This window comes from Xiphophorus couchianus, chromosome 12 (genome assembly GCF_001444195.1).
Source record: "Xiphophorus couchianus chromosome 12, X_couchianus-1.0, whole genome shotgun sequence".
In the NCBI taxonomy this organism is placed as follows: Eukaryota; Metazoa; Chordata; class Actinopteri; order Cyprinodontiformes; family Poeciliidae; genus Xiphophorus; species Xiphophorus couchianus.
Genome location: NC_040239.1, coordinates 30,955,065 through 30,975,412, shown reverse-complemented (window position 1 = coordinate 30,975,412; position 20,348 = coordinate 30,955,065). Strand labels below are relative to the sequence as shown.

The 20,348-nt window shown below is 41.8% G+C and overlaps 1 protein-coding gene across 3 annotated transcripts in view; it reads left to right on the top strand.

Annotated features, from left to right (window-relative positions):
- tncb (tenascin Cb) overlaps positions 1-20,348 on the top strand; it is a 69,299-nt gene that overhangs the window by 37,029 nt on the left and 11,922 nt on the right. The window contains exons 9-13 of one of the 3 annotated variants that reach the window (XM_028033071.1): positions 2,284-2,373; positions 3,741-4,004; positions 12,444-12,719; positions 17,712-17,984; positions 20,101-20,223. In XM_028033071.1, the coding sequence (XP_027888872.1) occupies positions 2,284-2,373; positions 3,741-4,004; positions 12,444-12,719; positions 17,712-17,984; positions 20,101-20,223 (1,026 nt within the window). The remainder of the gene's footprint in view (positions 1-2,283; positions 2,374-3,740; positions 4,005-12,443; positions 12,720-17,711; positions 17,985-20,100; positions 20,224-20,348) is intronic. The other 2 variants (XM_028033072.1, XM_028033073.1) reach the window with 2 other exon arrangements.

Genomic DNA, 20,348 nt, shown 5'->3' with positions numbered 1-20,348 from the left:
GGAAAAAAAATCAATGGAATCACTTTCAACATTCAGAACATATTATTACCCAACGAAAGGAAGGGGTCTTTAAAATGAGAGCGATGTGCGGCATGTTAATTAAGCTACTGTATACCGCTGCTGTGCGTAAATGCGCAAGTTGCTATTTTTTTCATAACAGTAGAAAAACTCACATTTCAGTGGGAACAGTGTTGTTGTTCTCCTTTTTTTGCCAGTGCATCAAAGTCTGGAGTTAGTTTTGTTGTGGCAATTCTCAGAATAGATCTGAGGTGTTGGTCAGTTAACCGGGATCTGTATCGGGCTTTGTTGATGTTCATGACGCTGAAAGTCTGCTCACACACGTAGGTCGAGCCAAACAATGCCAGCATCTTCTGTGCCGTCCTCCGGAGGTTTGGAAATGTGGCTTCGTTAAGTGAAGCGTAAAAGTCATTCAGTTTAAGAGATCGGAACTTCTCTTTTGAGACGGAGTCAGACTGAAGATCGATCAGCTCCAATTGCAGCTCATGCGGTGCTGTTTCGGGGTCTTGTGACAGGGGACAGGACACCAGCTGAAGTGACTTTTCAATTTTTTCAAAATCAGTGAACCGACGGCAGAATTCTCTGTGCATGTCGTCCAGTGATTTGCAGTATTTCTTCACGTTTCGGGTGGCCTTTTGCATGGCCAGTGTGGGAAAATGAGCGAAAGATTTGTTTGACATTTGCCTGGAGAATAAAATCAGCTTGGATTTGAAGGCTCTCACATTTGTGTACATATCGTGCACAAACTGATCTTTCCCCTGCAGCTTAACGTTCAGCTCATTCATGTGTGACAATATGTCCACAGCAAACGCAAAGTCACAAAGCCAGTCCTCATCGCTCAGCTCAGGGAATTCGTCGGATTTCCCCATTAGCTCCAAAAACGAACGAATCTCCTCTTTGAGCTCCCACACTCGTTGGCAGACTTTCCCCAAACTTAACCAGCGGACACGAGAGTGGTAAAGTAAGTCGTGGTGATCCGCATCGGTTTCCTCTAGGAACGCAATGAACTGACAGTGATTAAGTCCCCTTGCTCGTATGAAGTTAACAAGTTTTACAACTGGATCCACAACATGATTAAGCTGCAATACAGACTTACACAGAGATTCTTGAAGAATGATGCAGTGAAGAAAAATAACATCCTGGTCAGGGTTTTCTTCTTTCACTTTATCTTGGATTCTCTTCAGCAACCCAACGTTTTTTCCAGTTAAATTTGGCGATCCATCCGTGGTGACACCGGCAAGTTTACTCCAAGGCAGCTTCATTCTCTCGATGACAGCAGACACCTGTTCATATAAGTCCTCTCCTCGCGTTTTCCCCTTCAGCGATTCCATGCTCAAAAGCTCCTCCGTTATCTCAAAACTGTCATTTATCCCTCGGATAAAAATTAGGAGCTGAGCAGTGTCTTTCATGTCGTTGCTTTCATCCAGTGCTAGTGAATATAAATTAAAGGACTCCGCTTTTTTGTTTAACTCGCTGACTAGATCTTCGTCAATCAGTTCCACACGCCGAGTCACTGTCCTGCGTGACAAGCTGATTTTTTCAAACTTGCCTTTGCTTTCCGGACACAAGAGATCTGCTGTGTCTACTATGCATTCTTTCAAAAACTCGCCTTCGGATAAAGGCTTGCTAGCCTTTGCTAACTTGAATGCCAGCAAAAAACTTGCCTTGGTACTTGACTCCTGGATCGCAGTTTGTCGGTGAAAAAAATTCTGCTGAGTCTGTAAATTAGCTGCCAACCTCTGAGCAGTAGCCGCCCGTTCCTGTGCTGACTGCTTGCTAGCATAGTTAGCATGCTTTGTGGCAAAGTGACGGCTGATATTGTACTCTTTGAAAACTGCAACCGTTTCTTGGCATATCAAACATACAGCCGTTGATCGGACATCAGTAAAAAAATATTTTGTTGTCCACTCCTTTTTAAACACTCGGCACTCAGTGTCCACTTTTCTTTTCTTTGGTCCGCTCATTTTTACCGAAGGGGGGAAATGTCAGCTGGAAAGTGTGTCTAGACTAGTGCGCCGTCTATCGGGGAAACGAGGGTATTGCAGGGGAAAGGGAAATGAATCAGGATTTTACACATCCATGGGTTTTTACGATAATTTGGACAAGTTCGGCGGGCCGGATTAAAAAGCCTAACGGGCCGTATACGGCCCGGGGGCCGTAGTTTGCCCATGTCTGCTATAGACACTCCCTCAGTTCATTTGTTGACACCTCAACAAAACAGGAGAGGGGCTTTTTCACAGTTTGCATGTTCCTGGTGTTCTGCAGGCCTGAGACCGGGGACAGAGTACGGGATGGGAGTAACCGCGGTGACAGATGAGCGGGAAAGTCTGCCCACCACCACCAACGCAGTCACAGGTCAGATGTTTCCACCGACACCTTCAATAATCACCTCTCACTCCCATGTTTCAGCTGCAGCCAACATTGTCTGCCTGCTTTTTATGAGGAAATATGAACTTTCTCCCATTAGTACGTCTATAAAAGCATATTTAACAGCCCTACCCCGACCCAACGTCTGCTTAATAAAATGAAACAACAGAAAGGTTCATGTTACAAATAGTAAATAAAAAACAGAATCATAGTGAAAGTCAACTAAACTGATGAACACAACAGATCTACAATGTTCAATTTAATTGTACTTTGTACAAAGTACAATTAAATGTTAGCGAGGAACTTTAAAACTGACTGAACTTGTTCCGAGCTACACATGTGCATGACCTTTAAAAGAAAAAAATATTATTTAAAAGAAAATTATATATTATATTTTTTTACAAATATCAAAATCGTCATTGCGAAAGGACCACATTTTATATCTCTTTTTAGGTTCTAAAATAAAGTGAAACATTTTGCTTTTTCAGAAACGAGGATGGAAACATTTCTTTATGTGGTATGTTGAAATTTATGGAAAATGAAAAAGAAAAAAACAACATGGTTTTCAGCTAAATGACAAAAAAACAGATCTAAAACATTATCACTAGTATTTTAGTGTAATTCATAATCAGTTTATCCCATGAAAACTACTAAAACTACCATTGTATAAATGTATAAACAGTTGATTCTTTATGATTTGAAGCCAGAATTATTAAGAGACATTGTGGAAGGTCTGAAGAGCTGCAGGCTGCAGACGTCTGGTCTCTCACGTAGCCAGTTTTAGTCTAAAGATGTAATTTAGTAGCAGAGCCACAGTCGCCTCTGATCACTGAGTTCTGTTTGGAGAACATCTAAAACATCCTAGAGGTGATAGAACTCTAGGTGATGTATTTTGCTCCATTTACAAAGACAAAAACTTCACAACCTTAATTGGATAATGGAAGGATTTACATGTTAATCCAAAACAGTTCATATTAACATGTGTTATCTTGGAATCCGCCGGATGGCTTTGCATCTGGATTTAGCACTATAGGTTGATAAAATCACAGACCCAAGACAACAGATCGGCACAGACTTTGTAACTAGATTTCAAACTGGTGCAACATCTGGATAAATCCAGTGCAACTGTGAGCAGTTCTGAAAACCAGATGAAGTCCTTACGGTCAGAATATCTTTGAAGTTCTGGGTTTTTTATGTCTGTATGCCTGAAATGCTGGAAGGACTTTCCTGTAGGTTCATCTGAAGAGTTTAGGGAGTTAGCAAAAAATATTTCTGATAGATTTATGTGTCAGAGAACAAATCTGTTAGCCTTATTTGTATTAGTTTTCCAAGCTGATCTTCTTTTCTTCATTCAGCCCTGGACGCCCCCAGAGAGCTGACTGTAGCAGAGGTGACAGAGACCACCATGATGCTGGAGTGGAAGCGGCCAATGGCCAAGCTGGACTCCTACCGGCTGGTCTACGTGTCGGCTGACGGTCAGAGGGCTGAAGACTCGGTCCCTGGCGGCTCAGAGTCTCACACCCTGCGGGGCCTGAACCCCGGCATGATGTACACCGTCAGCATCACCGCCGAGAGGGGCCGCAGGAGCAGCGCACCCGCCTCTGTCTCAGCTGCCACAGGTCAGCATGTCCGACAACTTTCTCCCAAATAAGTTGCTGCACCTGGTTGGAAAACAACAGAGCGCAGTTGTTAGACTGTTGGCGTTTATTACTGAATTACTTGATGTTTGAGACGTAGAGCCTTCCTTAAGACTCCGGATGTTGTGGTGTTGTGTTGGCAGTATTGCTGTGACATGATGAGGGGAAGTTCCCCTGGACTGGCAGACTGGGATGGTGGTCCCCAGATTTCCCTGTAGCTGGAACACATCTACAGGGAAATCCCACTCCTATGGCTCCCTGGTAAGGTCTGTTCAGGGATTTTGGAGAGGAGGGTCAGTCGGAAAGTCAAACCTCAGATTCAGGGAGAGCAGTGTGGTTCTGGTTCTGATCCTGGAGTACAGTCTGGACCAGCTGTACACACTCAGTAGAGTGCTGGACGGTGTGTGGGAGTCCTCCCAACCGGTCTACATGCTTTGTGGATTTGGAGAAGGTGTTGGACCAAGTCCCTCAGGGAACCCTGTGGGGGTATTCTGTGAGTATGGCGTACCAGGCCCTTTAGTACGAGCTGTTGGGTCCCCGTATGAGAGTCTGCTCTGCAATGCCAGCAGTAAGCCTGGCTTGTTTCCAAGTTGGACTTTGCCAATGTTGCCCTTTGTCATCGATTCTGTTCATAATATTCATTCTAGGTGCTGAGTTGATCCGTATTGGTGGCCTTGGGATCTCGCCTCTGCTTTTTGCAGATGATGGGGTCCTACTGGTTTCATCAGGTCATGATCTGCAGCTTTGAACCAGCTTTGAAAAAGCACCAGGCTGATTTTTTTCCTTCTTAAATGGTTCAGAAAGACCAAGGACGCATTCTGTTTTCCCCTTCAGCCTCCATGTGATGACAGACAGACAGACAAACAGTTTGTTAGCTTGTAGTTAGCAGATATCTGCACTGTTTCAGTTTTTTTTGCTTAAAGGTCCAGAATTAAAAAGCAGATTGTGCAACTTTGTAGTTTAAGAAGTCTGATTTGTAGCTGATGTTTCTGAATCCATGATGTGCCAAATCCAGCTGGATGTCGGAATCTCCCATCTAAATCCCAGAGAGCCGGTGCCGGGGGATCAAGAGGAGACAAAACACAAAACAGACTAATCTTTCTTCAACATTTCAGGGAACATCAGAAAGAATGGAGAGGTTTGTTTTGCTAAAACATGCAACAGTGTAATTGTAGCTCACTGTTTCCAGGAGGGTTTTAGCTGATGGTGCAGAGTTGAAGGGGGTCTTCTCATAATCCCCCGCACCCCATGCTCCAACCCCCCTTTTTCATAGCTGTGGCCAAACCAAGGCAATGAATTGCATTCATTGTTATTTCTCAATGTAACTGTGTCCCCTTCTCTTACGGCTCATTTATAGCATATGGAAATATTTCTTTCTTTTTTTCCCCATTTTTGTTTCTACTTAAAACAAGAAAAACTAAATGAAGTGATTGTATATTTTGTGCTGCAGTAAGGGTGCCGCCAAGACAAACATCCCACAGGTAGATCCTGGTGCTCGGTTAAGCTGGTGGCTGTAGGCAGAAATCGTTGAATGGAACCGGCTCTGTTTGTTTCCTTCTTCGGGATCAGAAGCTGCATGCCTGCTGCAGTTGGTAAAAGCGAGCCAGTGGATTTATGTGAGCATTTCAGTAATGCACTATAATCACAAGCCTTGCATCTGCCTTTAAGCTGCAGATATTTCCCCCATGCTTCAAAGATGGAGTCTCAGAGGAACCTTAGAGCGGACTGGTAATGTGTGTGCTGGTGGGAAATGGCCCGGCCATGTGTGCAGCCCTGCGCGTTTCTCATTCATGTGTTAATTGGCGACCTGAGCCCCACTCCCCTCTGGGTTTTGTGCGATTTGACCACGATGAACCGTGGGTCCGTCTGATAAAGGGACACATGCTGAGAGTCCTGCTAAATCGCTGTTTTCACAATCAGCAGCCGCCTAATCCACAGCCGGGAGGTTTATATCATCTCCACCAACACGGATCATGCTGGTTCTGCAGGAGGGGATGGGCGGACAGAAGACGGGTTGGGGGTGGGGTTTATAGTAGTACCTGAACAATCACAGACAAGAATTAAGACTGGAAATTTGATAGACTCGATAACGACTGTGTCTGAGGTGACCTGCCTATAGAACGCGCTTCATGACTGAAAGATGCTATTCAGAGAGTCCCCCCTCCCCACTCCCACTCCCCCTCCAAAAAACAAACAAATTCCAATTATATGGTTGGGTATGTTAAACATCAGAAGTTTACTTACAGAATGATTACTGTCTCTTTAACCCTCCCGCGGTCTTAGCGCAACACCTAGGAGGAGCGTGGAAAAGTCAGGGTCAGACAGCCGGGAGGAGTAGGGGGGGGGCTGTCCTGTCAGATCGTTCATTTCCAAAACCAGACACAAAAAAAAACGTAAAAGCGCACACGGGGTCAGAGCAACACCGCCAGACCGCGCACAGTGTCCAACTGTTTATTATTGTTATGGCTGCACAGCATGTTGTGTTATCATCAATACCGGTCACTTAAGTAAATCTGAGTCAATATTAACAAGCATTGTTTATTTCCATCCTGTTGGGTTTGTGTTTCAGGATGGGAGGGGCTTGGTCATGAGGTATTGGTTTGGTCATGTGACTGCAGGTCTGTGAGCTGTTTAATCGAAGCAAAGAAGCAATGACAGGATTATTTTTCCATAGTGATGAAAGTGTAGAGAAGTAATATCAATAAATATAACTTACCTGCCATTACAGCATAATATCTCATATTGTGTATTCAAGAATCTACAAGAACACAAAGCTACAAAAATAGGAAAGAATTGGTTTAATCACCCTAATATAACTGCAATGGTAAGATCATACAGTAAGTTTATATAAATGTGCCATTGTATTGTATTTTTACCAAATTTAACAAAAATGTCTCATCAAAATGGGCCAACTTTTTAAAACGCAGTTTTTTTTCTGTATATTACATAAAGTATGGACTCAAGCTAATATGATATTTGTTTCGATTTATGAAACTGTTAAAGGACACGTTGAAGCATTTTGAAAATTATCTTTCAATGATGCTCAAGTGTGCAGCTCATGGTATTTATATTCATTGTCATTTTCAAAATCAATAAACATGTAACATCAAAACAAAAAAAGCATTAAATAGAGAAAGTGGGCACAAATGAGCTGGATGTGACAGAATCAGTCATAGGTTGAAGAAGAGTGATACTTATGGAAGATATGAATTAATAAACACACACACACATACGCCCGCTCACCCCCACACACAATGGTCACTCAAAAGCAAAAATACTACAAAAGAATGTGAATTGAAAAGCTTAAAGTTAATTTGATGAGTTATCCAGATGAGGAAGTGAGAAGAAATATCCAGAAGGTCTAAAGGGCCGGCAGCCAACCCAGAGTTCTTTGTTGCGAGTCCATAAATTATCACAGTCATGAAACACCACTTACAAGCTACTACAAATTATAATTTTAAAATAATACCAAAATTCCAAAATTACAACTTAGATACTGTAAGGTCTGCTTCATTTCAGGCCAGCATTACCACTGATAAGAACAACCTATTTTATTTTGTGCAGTTAGCCGCATTAAATGAAAGCATCTGAAGAGGTCGGCTTTTCACAGAGTTCAGGTTTTACACATGAGGTTTTAACTTCACTTAGCTGTAAAAACATTATTTCTGTGCAAAACCATCCGTCACGGCCCTTACACCACACAGATCTGCCCGCAGGTAGATTTCACAACAAGATGATGTATGGCAATAAAAAGCTAATGCTGCACATCTGACGGCTGAAAAGGAAGTCAAAATAATAATAAAAAAATCTGTAGTTCATTAAAAATGAGTCGCAGCTGCAGCTACTTACTGTGGGAAACATGGAGGGAGAACATATGGAGAGAATAGTTCATCTAACCGGGTAATGGCTGTGGACAGATGAAAAGTAAAATCCACAGATCAACAATGCATTTCATCTCCTGAGAAATTTATGCTTACAAACAACACGTGGTTGCTTTGATGGTCTGGCTGCTGACTCCACCAGAATTGTCCTGGTCCCTCAGCTTTGACTTGCTCCTTCATGTGAACACGAGTCTCTAACGGTTTCATAATCCTGGGCCCAAAAGTGTTTCCACTGAGTTGGCAGGGAAGAAATCTGCCAAGGACTTTTAAGGAGGTCAGACATTTTTCCTGTGATGTTGATGATCCTAAGGAAAAGTAGGAGTGTTCACTCAGTGATTTCTAGTGAAGCAAAAATTTACTCAAGATATCTGTTCATATATAATCCTGGATTTGTGAACTTTGTAACCCAGCTTATGTGCAGCTTTGAGTATTTCTAAGTGTATTTGTATTATTTGTAAACCACAAAAAACATTTTGAGCGTTACTTTGGTAACTTTCAAATGTGTTTTAAAATTCAAACACCAATTTCACTTCCTTTTGCGACTGAAGGAGGGTTTTTGGAACTCATGTCAAATGCCCCATAGGTTAAGTGCATAAGTGGTACGTTTCATTGCTGGGTGATGTGATCAAAATGATCGTTTTGTCTCTGAGTACTGTATGACTTGCGCACATGAATTTAACTTTTTGTATGCGTAGAAACATTTTAGAATCTATGTATAGTTAGCAAATTGTTGATTTCGTCTCTGTGATTTGTAATTGTGGTATATTGACAATTTCTCAATATTGGGTGCATGAATTTGAAAAACACATTTGAAAGATACCGAGGTCACGCACAAAAGGTCTTTTTTCTGCTATTTACAAATCATACTTTACACACACCAATTCTCACCCCTACATACAAACAGGCATACAGACTTTACAAATCTATACGCACAGATATTATGAGTCTATTTTCTCTCCAAATATTTTTTTGGTTCAGCAACAGGCATTTATGATCTGCGGTTTGAGACATCGGTTCAAATGTACCTGCTTTGAAAAAGCAGTGAAAGGCAGATTGAGATTAAGTTGTGTTTTTCGTAAATGCTGCTGATGTTTGTCCGCCCAACATTCACAAGCCGTTTTGTCAGAGGGAACAGCAAACCCTGCAGCATTTCAGTTTATTTTGTGGGATTCTTCCTGTAAACCTGTCTTCAGTTAGTCAGCAGCATGGGGCCCGTTTTTGGATTCTTCACACGATCTGAAACCATGGCACTGTCCTTACATGAACCCTCTTCTTCCTCGGTCATGGCTTCATTATGACTACACAGGGCGGCTTTCCATTGTCTTGTTGAAGCAGCACACAGCTTTGTTCATTCTATGTATGACAATATTCATATTTGTCTTTTTGTGAATTATTATTGTGGTCATGTTGAAAAGGACCAACAGCAGTCAGCAAAGACTTCCTCTACGTCTCTCTGGGGCCGTTTTGTTTCTCCGACCAGCGGTTTCAATCTCCACAAATCAACACGAGGTTTGATGATGTCCTGGTCAGCCATTTGGCTCCAAATCAAAGTCAACAAGTTTATCTGAGCTTGAAGAAGTATTACAGCAGTGGTCTAAACATCCCCTGAAGCAAAAAAAGTATATAGAGAGAAACCGGGTAACTGAGCAGATTTTACATCAGTTTACATCAGCCTCAGAGATAAGTCATTTTCATGATTTGCTTCATTCCAATACAGCCTTTTCTTTTTTGTAATATACATCTGAAACTAACAGGAGTAATATATTTTTTTCTGTTTTGAAATGTCAATTTACATTTAATCTGTAGCCTCAATGTACTGTATGTCATAACACTCCGCATGCCTTCAAATCAGAACCAAAACTCAGTACAGAAAGAAATTACTGTTGATAGCTCATTCTGAATATCCAGAGCAATCTTTCATTGGGTTTTTCTTACTTTTGGTTTTCATGTTAAATAATACCAATACAAAAACAAATGACAGATGACATGACAGATTGAAGACATGCATGTATGACCCTAGATTGTACATGCAAAACCTTCAAAGTGCACCGCCTTGACAAAGGCTAAACCCACTGAGTTTTTTTCCCTCTATCTCTGACGTTTTGACCACAAACTTCAACGGATTTTATTAGGATTTTGTATGATGTCAGTTTTGGCTGTCCACCCAAACTGACAGAATGAATCAGAGGAGCAGTCGAGGTAGCCATGGTAACTGTGGAAGAGCTGCAGGAAGGAGGTCAGAGTTGATGAGAGGATGGATACTGTTAACGTGTAATGAACCCCTCTGTGGAAGAATAACCACTAACAAATGTAGAAACATTTCCTGATGTGGGCGGAGCCAGAAGTCACAGAGGGGCGGGGCCAAGTGTAGCGATTAGCGGAGTGAGAAGGTAGGGCTGTGGTCAGAACAAAGCACTGTTCTCAACTTATCCACTTCTACTTTTGCCATATTTAGCAACTTCGGACCATCAGACCATTCTATTGATGTTTTATCTAAAACAAAAAAACAACTAGAGACTTTCCTGTATCTGCATCTGTAGATTTTCATGGTGACGTCACATGAGATGGTTTTATAACCAAACCAGTACTGACATAAAGAAATGTATTTAATTTTATACAATTAATCAAATCAAGTTTATTATTGCGTTATGATGTTAAACGTGCATACATAAGCTAAGTTTGACAAATGTAACAAACAAAACTACGTTTTTTTTTAAGTTGGAGCTCCATTCTCTTTTTTTTTTGTGTCGGAAAATTCTGCTGCTTAGGCAACATTTGACTTAAAGAAATGGTTTTAGGAAAAATATTGCACAACTAAGCAAATTTACACAAGGATGTCAAAATTTGCACACAAACATACAGTAGATAGAAACCCAAATAACCTATTGAGATAGTGCATTATCAAAAAAGAAAAAGAAAAAAAGAGAGTTGATTAGAGTGGACAGAGAAATGAATGTTCACAGATACACTGTCCAAACTGAGTTTGAGCAAAGAATGTCAAAAGAAAGCTGTCAGAGATGAACCCCCAAAACACCTGGAGCGCTGACTGAGAAAAGGCTTCCAGAAGGTGTTGGAACAGGGAGTGAAAACAGAAGCACAGCATTTTAGGTTTTTGTAATCAATGTGTTATTTTCCTTCAACTTGACAATGTTTTACATTGTGTTGTTTTCTCACCTAAAATGCCAAAAAAACATATGTTGAAGTTTGTAGCTGTGAGGTGATAAGATATAGAAAAGCTATATAAATCCTTAAAGCAGGCGGTGTGTGAGTGGTGGAAGGGTCAGGGTGTGTGTCTCTCTGTGCGCCGCAGCCTGCAGCAGACAAGCCTGTGTGTGAAATGGAAGATATCAGCTATAGAGGAGATATCTGAGGGGACCATTTCATACGTCAGGACAAATTATTAACCGCATGAGCTTGTTGAGACAACCCTAACCTATTGTGTGTAATATTCTAACATGAATATTACACACTTACTGAAGGGGCAGTTTTATGTGTTTTCCAGCCACAGTGCCATTTTGGAGCACAATAAAATAATGTTGACTTCAGTTGCTAAATGAAGGACTGAAGGATTTCTCAAACATTCATGAAAGTGTCAAGGCAACATTTTAGGTATGTTTTTGATGAGAGAATAAAAATCTAACATTATGAAGCTGAAAAAAGTAGATTTTACATGATACTGCCCCTTTAGGAAGATGGAGGAAAGGTTTAATAGGGCTTTATTTAGAGAAATTTTCACCAAAACGTCTCCATCATCACTGTCTCTCATAACATCCAATCACATACCCTTTGTCCTCTACTCCATCTCCTCTCCAGCATGCTGCAGCGATCAGCCCGTAATGGCTGCCGTAATGTTTACCTGTGCCGTCGATTTAGTTCTCTTTCTGGACCGCTCTGTGAAAGCTCACCTCGCACATAGAACAGGCTGCAATTCCAGGCTGCATGGCTGTGTGCATGGCTCTGTGCTTGGCCTCCCCACAGGTTTGAAGTGGACAGCGTACTTCAGCCTCACCAGGCGGGCTACGCTGCACCTTCAGATGTTAATGGCTCATTCACAGCCATTAATGGGCACAAGCTGCATCAGCATGTCTGCACGCTGCCTTTTATCATTATGTCTTCCCACTTATATGATAATATAGAGGAGACGGCTAAAGGCAGCTGCTGAAAATGAGGCTGTTTGGTCCCTTTGGCCTTTGTAGTGGAAATCCAGGAATACTTTGACTGCAGACAAAGTAAAGGCTTTCCTTTATTATCCTGAGAGCAAAATAAAATGATAGAAATCCAAATGAGATGCCATCGTTGTTGACCTCTCTGTAACGTTTGGCAAAGGTTCTGCTTTGTTTGTTTCGTGTATTTCACATGTGCGCTGATGTGTATGTTTTCCCTGTTTTAGTCACATTTTGCAAGCAATGTGATTTTCAGTTGAATGTTTTTATCTGTAGTCCAGTTCTGTCGCGACGCAATCTCATCACCTCAGCATTGAAACTCCAGTTAACATTTTGTGTTTGTGTCGTATGATGTTGATGTGTTTGTCGTCGGCCAGCGGAGGAGAAGCCGGCGGTGACCAACGTCACCGTCAGCGACGTGTCGTGGGAGAGCTTCCTCCTGTCCTGGTCTGCTGACGACGGGGCGCACGACGCCTTTCTGATCGAGGTTACCGACGCGGAGACGGGAGCCGAGTGGCAGAACCACACGGCGCCCGCAGACGCTCGCAGCCTCGTCGTCTCGGGCCTCTCCCCCGGCACCTGGTACAAGGCCGCCCTGTACGGGGTTCACACCGGGGTGCGCTTAGAGCCTGTGTTTGCAGACACCATCACAGGTACAGATGCAGTCAGCTCTGGGGCCTCACTCTGTCCTCCGCTTCTTTCACTTCCTGCTGCACTCAGAAAACGTACTGCCACTTTTTCCTGCTGTCTTTCAAAATGACACTGCAAAAACACAAAGTCTTACTATGTGTTTTCTTTTTGTTTTGTGTCAAGTGTGCTAAGATATTTGCAATTTGAACTACAATTTGTGCAAAAAAAGGAAAAGAATAGCTTCTTGAGCTATTTATATAGCTAAAAAATTATATAGCTATACAAATAAAACTTCTTTGTCACTATAAAACTGCAGCAAAAATATTTGGTCAGATTTTGTGTTTTTGGAGTGTAGAAGTTCTCTTATACAGTGGGACATAATACAAGAAATCAAATAGAATGCTTTGGGGAAATTGTAGTTGGTGAATTTTACAGAAGAGCTGTGGATTCAACATGAAAGCACAATTCCAGCATAAACATTTTTCAGCTGGAGTATTGAGTGTTTTTTTCACTAGTGTTATGAAATTATGTTGACATTCTTTTTCTGCTAATATCTAATTGTAGAATTAAGGGATTATTTAGATTTTTTTTAATGAGTCACAGTATACAGTATTTTCATTAAGAAATACCCCAAAAATTATATTAATTTTCAAGTCTGTGTGAGTTTTAAACTTACTTACTTGAAAGAAAGATGCAGGTTCTTTCAAGACTCCAAAATATTTTCCATTAACAAACATGTAAAAACAAAAGTTCTATAGAAGGATGTAAAACTACCCAACAGTTTCAGTGATTCTTTCTCCAGGATTTCAGAGAGCATGAAGGGTCCAAATCCCTCCACAGACATCGATCACACACATTCCCCTTCCTTTCATGCAGGGGGGATCGTGAAACGGGCTAATGTTCTGCAGCAGCTCCCTCACAAAACCCCTTTCAGTCTACATGAGACCAGCCTTGGATCCATGTTTTCTCCACCTTTAAGCCGCCTGTCTGCCTGCTGGTACGAGTCCAGCCTGAAACAGCATATAGTCTGTTGTGTGAATGGCCCAGAAACACATCAGATCAGTGTTCCTGTTTGCCCAGCACAACAGGTGCTCCGGCCTCCCCTCCCACAACACTAATCATAGTCATTTTTAGCTTTGAACATGCTGTTGTTCACAAGACGTGCTTAATGAAAGGACTGTGAGCTGCAACATCAACTTCTGCCAGTCATGCCGGGCAGCCCAGTTTTCTGCTCTGTATATTGTTTCCATGAAGCCATTTGAACCCTAAAAGGTCCAAAAAATCTGATCTGAAGCCTTTGACACCTTTTTTTTATGTCAACATTAATTGCAGCATTATCAGTGAGCATGTTACAGATGAAGAGCAGTCAACAGGAAGAAAGATGGGGGTACTGACGGAGGAAAGAAAACCCAGTGGCTCTTTTGTCACTTTGTGTGAGGCCTCTCTTCTGTATGCATCCCCACTTCCCTCCAGCCTGGACCGCTCCTCATTCTCATGCTGCTATTGCCCCTGGGCTCTTGTGCTGCGGTGCCAGGGGCTTCTGGGGCAATGCGGAATATGGCATGTGCTCAACATGGCCCATTGTCTGCATGCTAATGGCAATGGGGTGAAGCCATCGTACCATTTTTCATTAGCATCACTTAATCCATAAAACATTCCAAGTAGTGAATGCGACCTCGGACTAATTTGATCACATTATGCGCGGCGATTTGTCGTCAGTCTGCAGGAGGAAGACACCAAAGGCAAACAAACCTAATCGGCCCTGGAAGGGTTGTGGGGGGAAACTTTGAGTAAAATAGAGGGAGTTATGTGTAATTGACTGACTGGTTGAACTACAAAGAACTGCGGTTTGTTCAGAGCTCCACTCACTTGTGATTCATACCACCACTAGCTGCTGTTCTGAAGTTATCAGGCGAGACTGGGACAGAGGTGAGGTTCTGCTCGCAGACCCCCTTTTCAGAAGGTTAGCCGGCTTTGGCGCATACCTCCTCCATTAACAGGCTCCTTTTTGTGAGCAGGGATTGTGTTCCCTCAGGTCCTGAGAGGCGGGTTGGGGGTGTGGGGGGTGTTGTAGAGGAGGGTGAAACCAGCAGCAAGCTAGCACATGTTAGCTGATGGATTCCCTCCCTCTCTTCCACTGACCAGTTAAAGCCGCTCGGCGGCTAATGAAGAGTGACAGCTCCCTGGGATTTGTCGGCTATGCTTCTCATTTCCACCACTTCTTCTCACAAGCAGTGCCTCACGCATTTCCCCCCTCACAATGAAAAAAGGGGGTTTCAGGCTAGTTCAAGGACCCCTGAGACCCTCGCATTTGGAGCAGTGTTTTAATGAGCGGTGGCGCTGGGTTTTATTGAGCCTTTCCTGAGCTCACCGATATCTGCTTTTAACCAGACTGCTTTTAGAGCTCTGTCCAGTCTGTGTATGCATCTTGCTGCTGTTGGAAGTTTTTTTGGCTAATTAAGACGAGGCAGACTCATCCTCTGAAAAAGTAACTTTCTCTTCCGACAGATACAGACTTCTGCTGTCCTGTTGTTAGTGCCATGGTTGTTTTCAAAACTAATGGCTCATCCACCAGTCTGTAGAGAGACAGTGTTATGGAAAATCAGCTTTTTTGAGCTTTACGTAATGTTGTGATGTTATTCGCCTATTAAAAACATACCTAAAGTGTTGCTTTGATACTTTTGTACATGTTTGAGAAATCCTTTAATCTCCCATGGCAACCACTCAGCTGTGCAAAATGAATGGGTGGACCTAGATCTGCCTTCAAAGACGCCGCTCCTCGTCAGAGCTGCAGTATCCACAGTTCTGAACTTCCGCCTCACAGAGCAGCCCACCCTCTGACTTCCCCAACTTAGTTCCTTAAGACTAGCCAACAGCAGTTAGCAAACACCTGGTGGAATTGCATACCTGCTGAGCTCATTATATGAGCTGATTCTCAGTGACAGAAGCCCAATTTCAAGGCGTTAAAGGCATGCATGACTAGTTGAACATATTAACCTAAATTTGTTGTAATTTTTCTATTAACTTAAAAGTTGCTGTTTGTTGTATGTAAAAATTCTAATACTTAAAACATATAATATCTGTCATTATATCTTTCGCCCATAGTCATTGTCATTTTTTTTTTTTTTGATGACATGGTTAGATTGGTTCTGTACTGGAATCTACAAAGTAAACACAGGAGGACTAACATTACCCGAGTTGTTTTTTGTCATATTGCATTTGACTGGTATAAATTTAGACAATGCCACACTGCGCCGCTGTTGGCTGCAATTTCAAAAAAAGAAAATAAATAATGAAGTGAGTCTTCATCGCTTCCCACATGAAAAAAAGAAGAGCGCAACTTCTGAAGAAATTACGTTTGTGCTCTCAACATTTCTCTCCAGAAGTCATTTATACAAGCAAGATTGATGAAGGAGCAAATAGATTACCTTCGCAAGCTAAAACCAAATACAGTGCCAACAATTTTTATCCACAAACGCTTATAACCCAGGCGCTGTTTAGTGAGTGAACGATGCTGGAAGAAACATCAGACAGGCAACGCTGGAAGCTCTTTTAAATTATAACAAAGCTATTGCTACTGCCGGTGGTACTGAATGTGAAACCATAAACCCAATAAACCCAACACCCAACTGAAGACTGGACCCTAAACAGCTGTTACCACAGATGGGATGGGGCACAGAACACGACAACTACTTACCGGATCACCCAGTCCGACCAGAGCTACGTGTCATTCATTGTTTCATTTATGAAGTTGAAGGCAGCAGCAGCACAAACACCAGCTTCTGGTGAGCAGAAGAATAATCTGTTTGCCCTCCAGCTCTGGGAACATGAGTGAAATTTAAGCATATACTAATGTAAATCCTCCAGTTAAGTAATATCTTTAGATTTTAAAATGTTTAATTAGAATGTGTTATAGTATTTATGTCCATTATGATTCATAAAAAGTCCTACAGTCCCCAGCAGTGGGGGTCCTTAGCAGATTTGAAGTGTTAAAGAAACAAGGCAGCTGTAGCATTAATGCTGTTAAGAGTCTTCACAGCAAAACCCTGGCAGCATGACAACAAACCACCAAAACGTCTAGAAATGTTTGATCTTATATGTACATACATATAAAAAACCCATCTCTGACTTGTCATACATTCTATTGTAATGGATGGTCCACAGCTTTTTGAAGATTTCAATGTTTTTGGCTGTTTGTCCAGGCTGAAGGGGTTGTAGACATGAACACTCATCTCATTCAGACTGTTCTTTTTCCCCAGATATGCTTCTAGATGAACTACGTCCTTGTTAGATGTTTTAAGTAGATGCCTGACATGGTGTTGCTCCACAAACAACATCAGGTGCTCTAAACTTCCTTCTTCCATTTACATCTAAAACTTTTCTCCTTTCCCTGCGAGCACCCAGGCTAATGCACTTTCTTTCTTCAAAGCTGCAATATGTAACTTTTATAAAAAATATTTTTACATACTTGTTAAAACTATCACCATCTCATGACAGTATATGACAGAAAATCCATGAAAAGGTCAATCTCCTCCACCTCCTCTGTAAGCCACTATTGACGTCTGAAGAAATGCTCAACTCCCAACCAAAAACATCCAATCAGAGCCAGGAGGAGGGGCTTATTGCTGTCAGTCACCTCATGTACTTGCTGCTAAATGTGCTAATGGAGGAGAAACAACTTTACAGGGAAGTGTTATTGGTGGCCGTTCTAACTATCTTTAGCATTCACGACAGGCTCATATCAAGAAGAAGCTTTATCATAGCAGAGAGGACAAAAAGAAAAGGGGGTTAAATGGGCATGATTGACATCACTAAGACTCCTAACTCTGATTGGTTGTTTCTAGTTAGCACTAGGAGAAGGCATCTGTCACAACAGTGACAGTTTCAACAAATATGTAAAAAATAAAAATCTTGTATAAAAGTCACATACTGCAGTTTTAAAGGGTACTTATGTGTCCAACTACACTTTTTAGTAAACACAACTGGAAAACTGACTCTTTTTAAATGTCACATAGAGACTGAACCGGAGGTGCAGGCTCTACAAGTCTCCAGCATCACTCCAGAGAGTTTTGTGCTGGCCTGGACGGCCGAGGAGGATGCCTTTGACACGTTTGTCCTGATGCTCAGCGAGGCAGAAGACCCAGGCCAACCAAGAGAGGTGGTGCTGGGCGGCGAGGAGAGAAATGTCACTATGAGCGATCTCACAGAGGACACAGAGTACACCGTTGAGATCTTTGGGCTCATTTTGGGAAGACGTTCCAAGTCTGTAAGAGAGGGGGTGAGAACAGGTACATGGTAACCGGGTGGAAGCAAGAAGCTATGCTGACATACTGGAGCTCTGGAAGTCTCTCGTCAACATGTTTTTGATATGGAATGGTGTCTTGTCCTCCTTGCTTTTTCTATGATAGCATGAACTGTGTACTAATAACTGAGCGTGATACCAAGTGTTGTCTGTTTGTATACTAACCTAGTCCCCAGATGTTAAGATTTCTGACTGAGGTTCTTTAGTTTGATTCAGACATTTCGCCTGGCAGTCTTAAGATAATTTGCTGGAGCACAATAGTCCTGGCCAGTTGGATAAATTAGCACTGACAATGATCCACTGTTGTTTTAAGACAATGTCATTATGGTCAGAAAGCTGTTTTGGTCTTTAATTATATTTCTGAACAGAAGCTTACACTTAGAACATTAAATTAGTTTAAGGATTTTAAAGAAGCATTTGAACAAGTTTTTACTTTTCAACATTACTGACACAAACAGCTACTTCAGTTTTTACCTTTTATGGACAGTCAGTAATGTTCTGGCATAATTCAAACTGAACATTTGAGCAGTCCTATTATCAGAAATAGTGGCACTCAATTACACTTGTTGGTTTTGATTGAAAGACACCTTGTGTTCAAGATAACCAGAGACGTTGCAGTTCTCTTCAATTAAATCTTTCAGGACTATCATGTCCTGGATGACTAAGAATCTACAACAGTACATACTCCATATATTATAAGGTGTCTCTGTATAAGATACAAAACAAGTTTTGAACAGTTTTTGATACCATTGCCATGTTGGAACCCCTAAAAGTGTCAAACATCAGTATCGCTGCCTATAGTGTTTAGCTCAACTAAGAAATAAGTCCTGACTCTAAGTGGAGGATCAAAGAGGACAAAAAAGTTCATCTTCCTGAATATATTCACTAGGAAAACTTTATTTCCAGAAAAGATAAGGATTAACCCATGTTTGAAGGAGTCAATGTGAAGTTTTTATACTTGAGAGGTTTGAAATAACTATAATTCATTGTGTTGGTGTTACTGAAGAACTACCTTTAAGTTCCTCAACTTCACCTTGTACCAGCAGCTAGGTGCTGATACCTGAACTCTGATATTCCGACAGAATAATGATCCTTAGCACACGGGTCTGTACCAGGAAACCAACGACTAACATTTCTCTCTAACATTTCTCAGAAGAGCCTTGGTCAAATATCAAAACAGAATCATGTCAAGACTTTGTTGATCATTATTCATGCAAAAAGAAAATTCATGCAAATATTAGTGGAAACCTATGAATTTTGACCTCTGTGTATTGTGGAAAAATCCATATTAATTTCAAACTTATGCACCCAATTGTTTGAAAAGTTCACTTGTGTTTTGCTGTATAACAAACATTCTGAGAAAGATTAAATCCTTAAAGAGCCCAAAACGAAAGGGACGTTCAGGCTGATTTGGAAAGTTCTGACCAAGTCTGTATTCTTTAGACCTGTTGTCAATCTGGATTATTACTACACCAGCTCTAACTAGTTGTGTAAAGGAACACTTAGTTGCTCCTCCCATTGTGTGTTCTGTGTCCTCATCTTCCCAAATGTCATCTTTATCTACCTGGCCCCTGTGTTGTTGCCTGCTTTTCTAAAGGAGCCGATGGTGGTGACGGTTGTTGGGGGGTGATTGGTTGTCCGTGTCACATAAAAGGCTTTTCTGTCCTTGTGTCCCCTGTCCTCCCTGAGGGCAAGGCTTTACTCTTGGGTTTGCGTGGTGCATGTTTCACTTTTTGTGTGTTCCATGAAATGAGGCCAAGTTAATCTCTTCAGGTTTGTCACGCGAGATGCTGCGGCTCGCCGCTAACTGCGAGGGTCTCTCTCTGTGAGTTGAGACATCCTCAGGTCCCCTTTGTCTGTCTGTTGAACTCTCTCTTGCTCCATTTGTGTAAAATGACTTGCCTTCCTTTGGAGGATCTGCACAGGCTACAATCACTGAATTTGTGTGTTGTCTCCTTTCCGTTGCTTCAGTTTGTTGCAAATGTGTCGATATTAACACCTCAAACATTACATTCCTCAGTCTTCAGAGTACATGTTGACTAAATCTTCTGGTTTTTTTTGTCATTGCTCCCATTTGTGCGTTTTTGTCCCGTCTTTGCCAGACCTGGGCTCACCAAAGGGCATCCGCTTCTCCGGAGTGACCGACACGTCGGCCACCGTTCACTGGCTGACTCCAAGAGCTCGGGTGGACAACTACCAGGTCACCTACATGCCTGCCCATGGAGGTTAGTACCGCTGCTACATTACCCATAGCTTCACACTTAATTGTTATTGATAAATAGCAGGTATTTAAAGAGGTATTGAAGTCTTAAAAATAAATTTTAAAAAGAACATTGTTACAGTTTGTTAA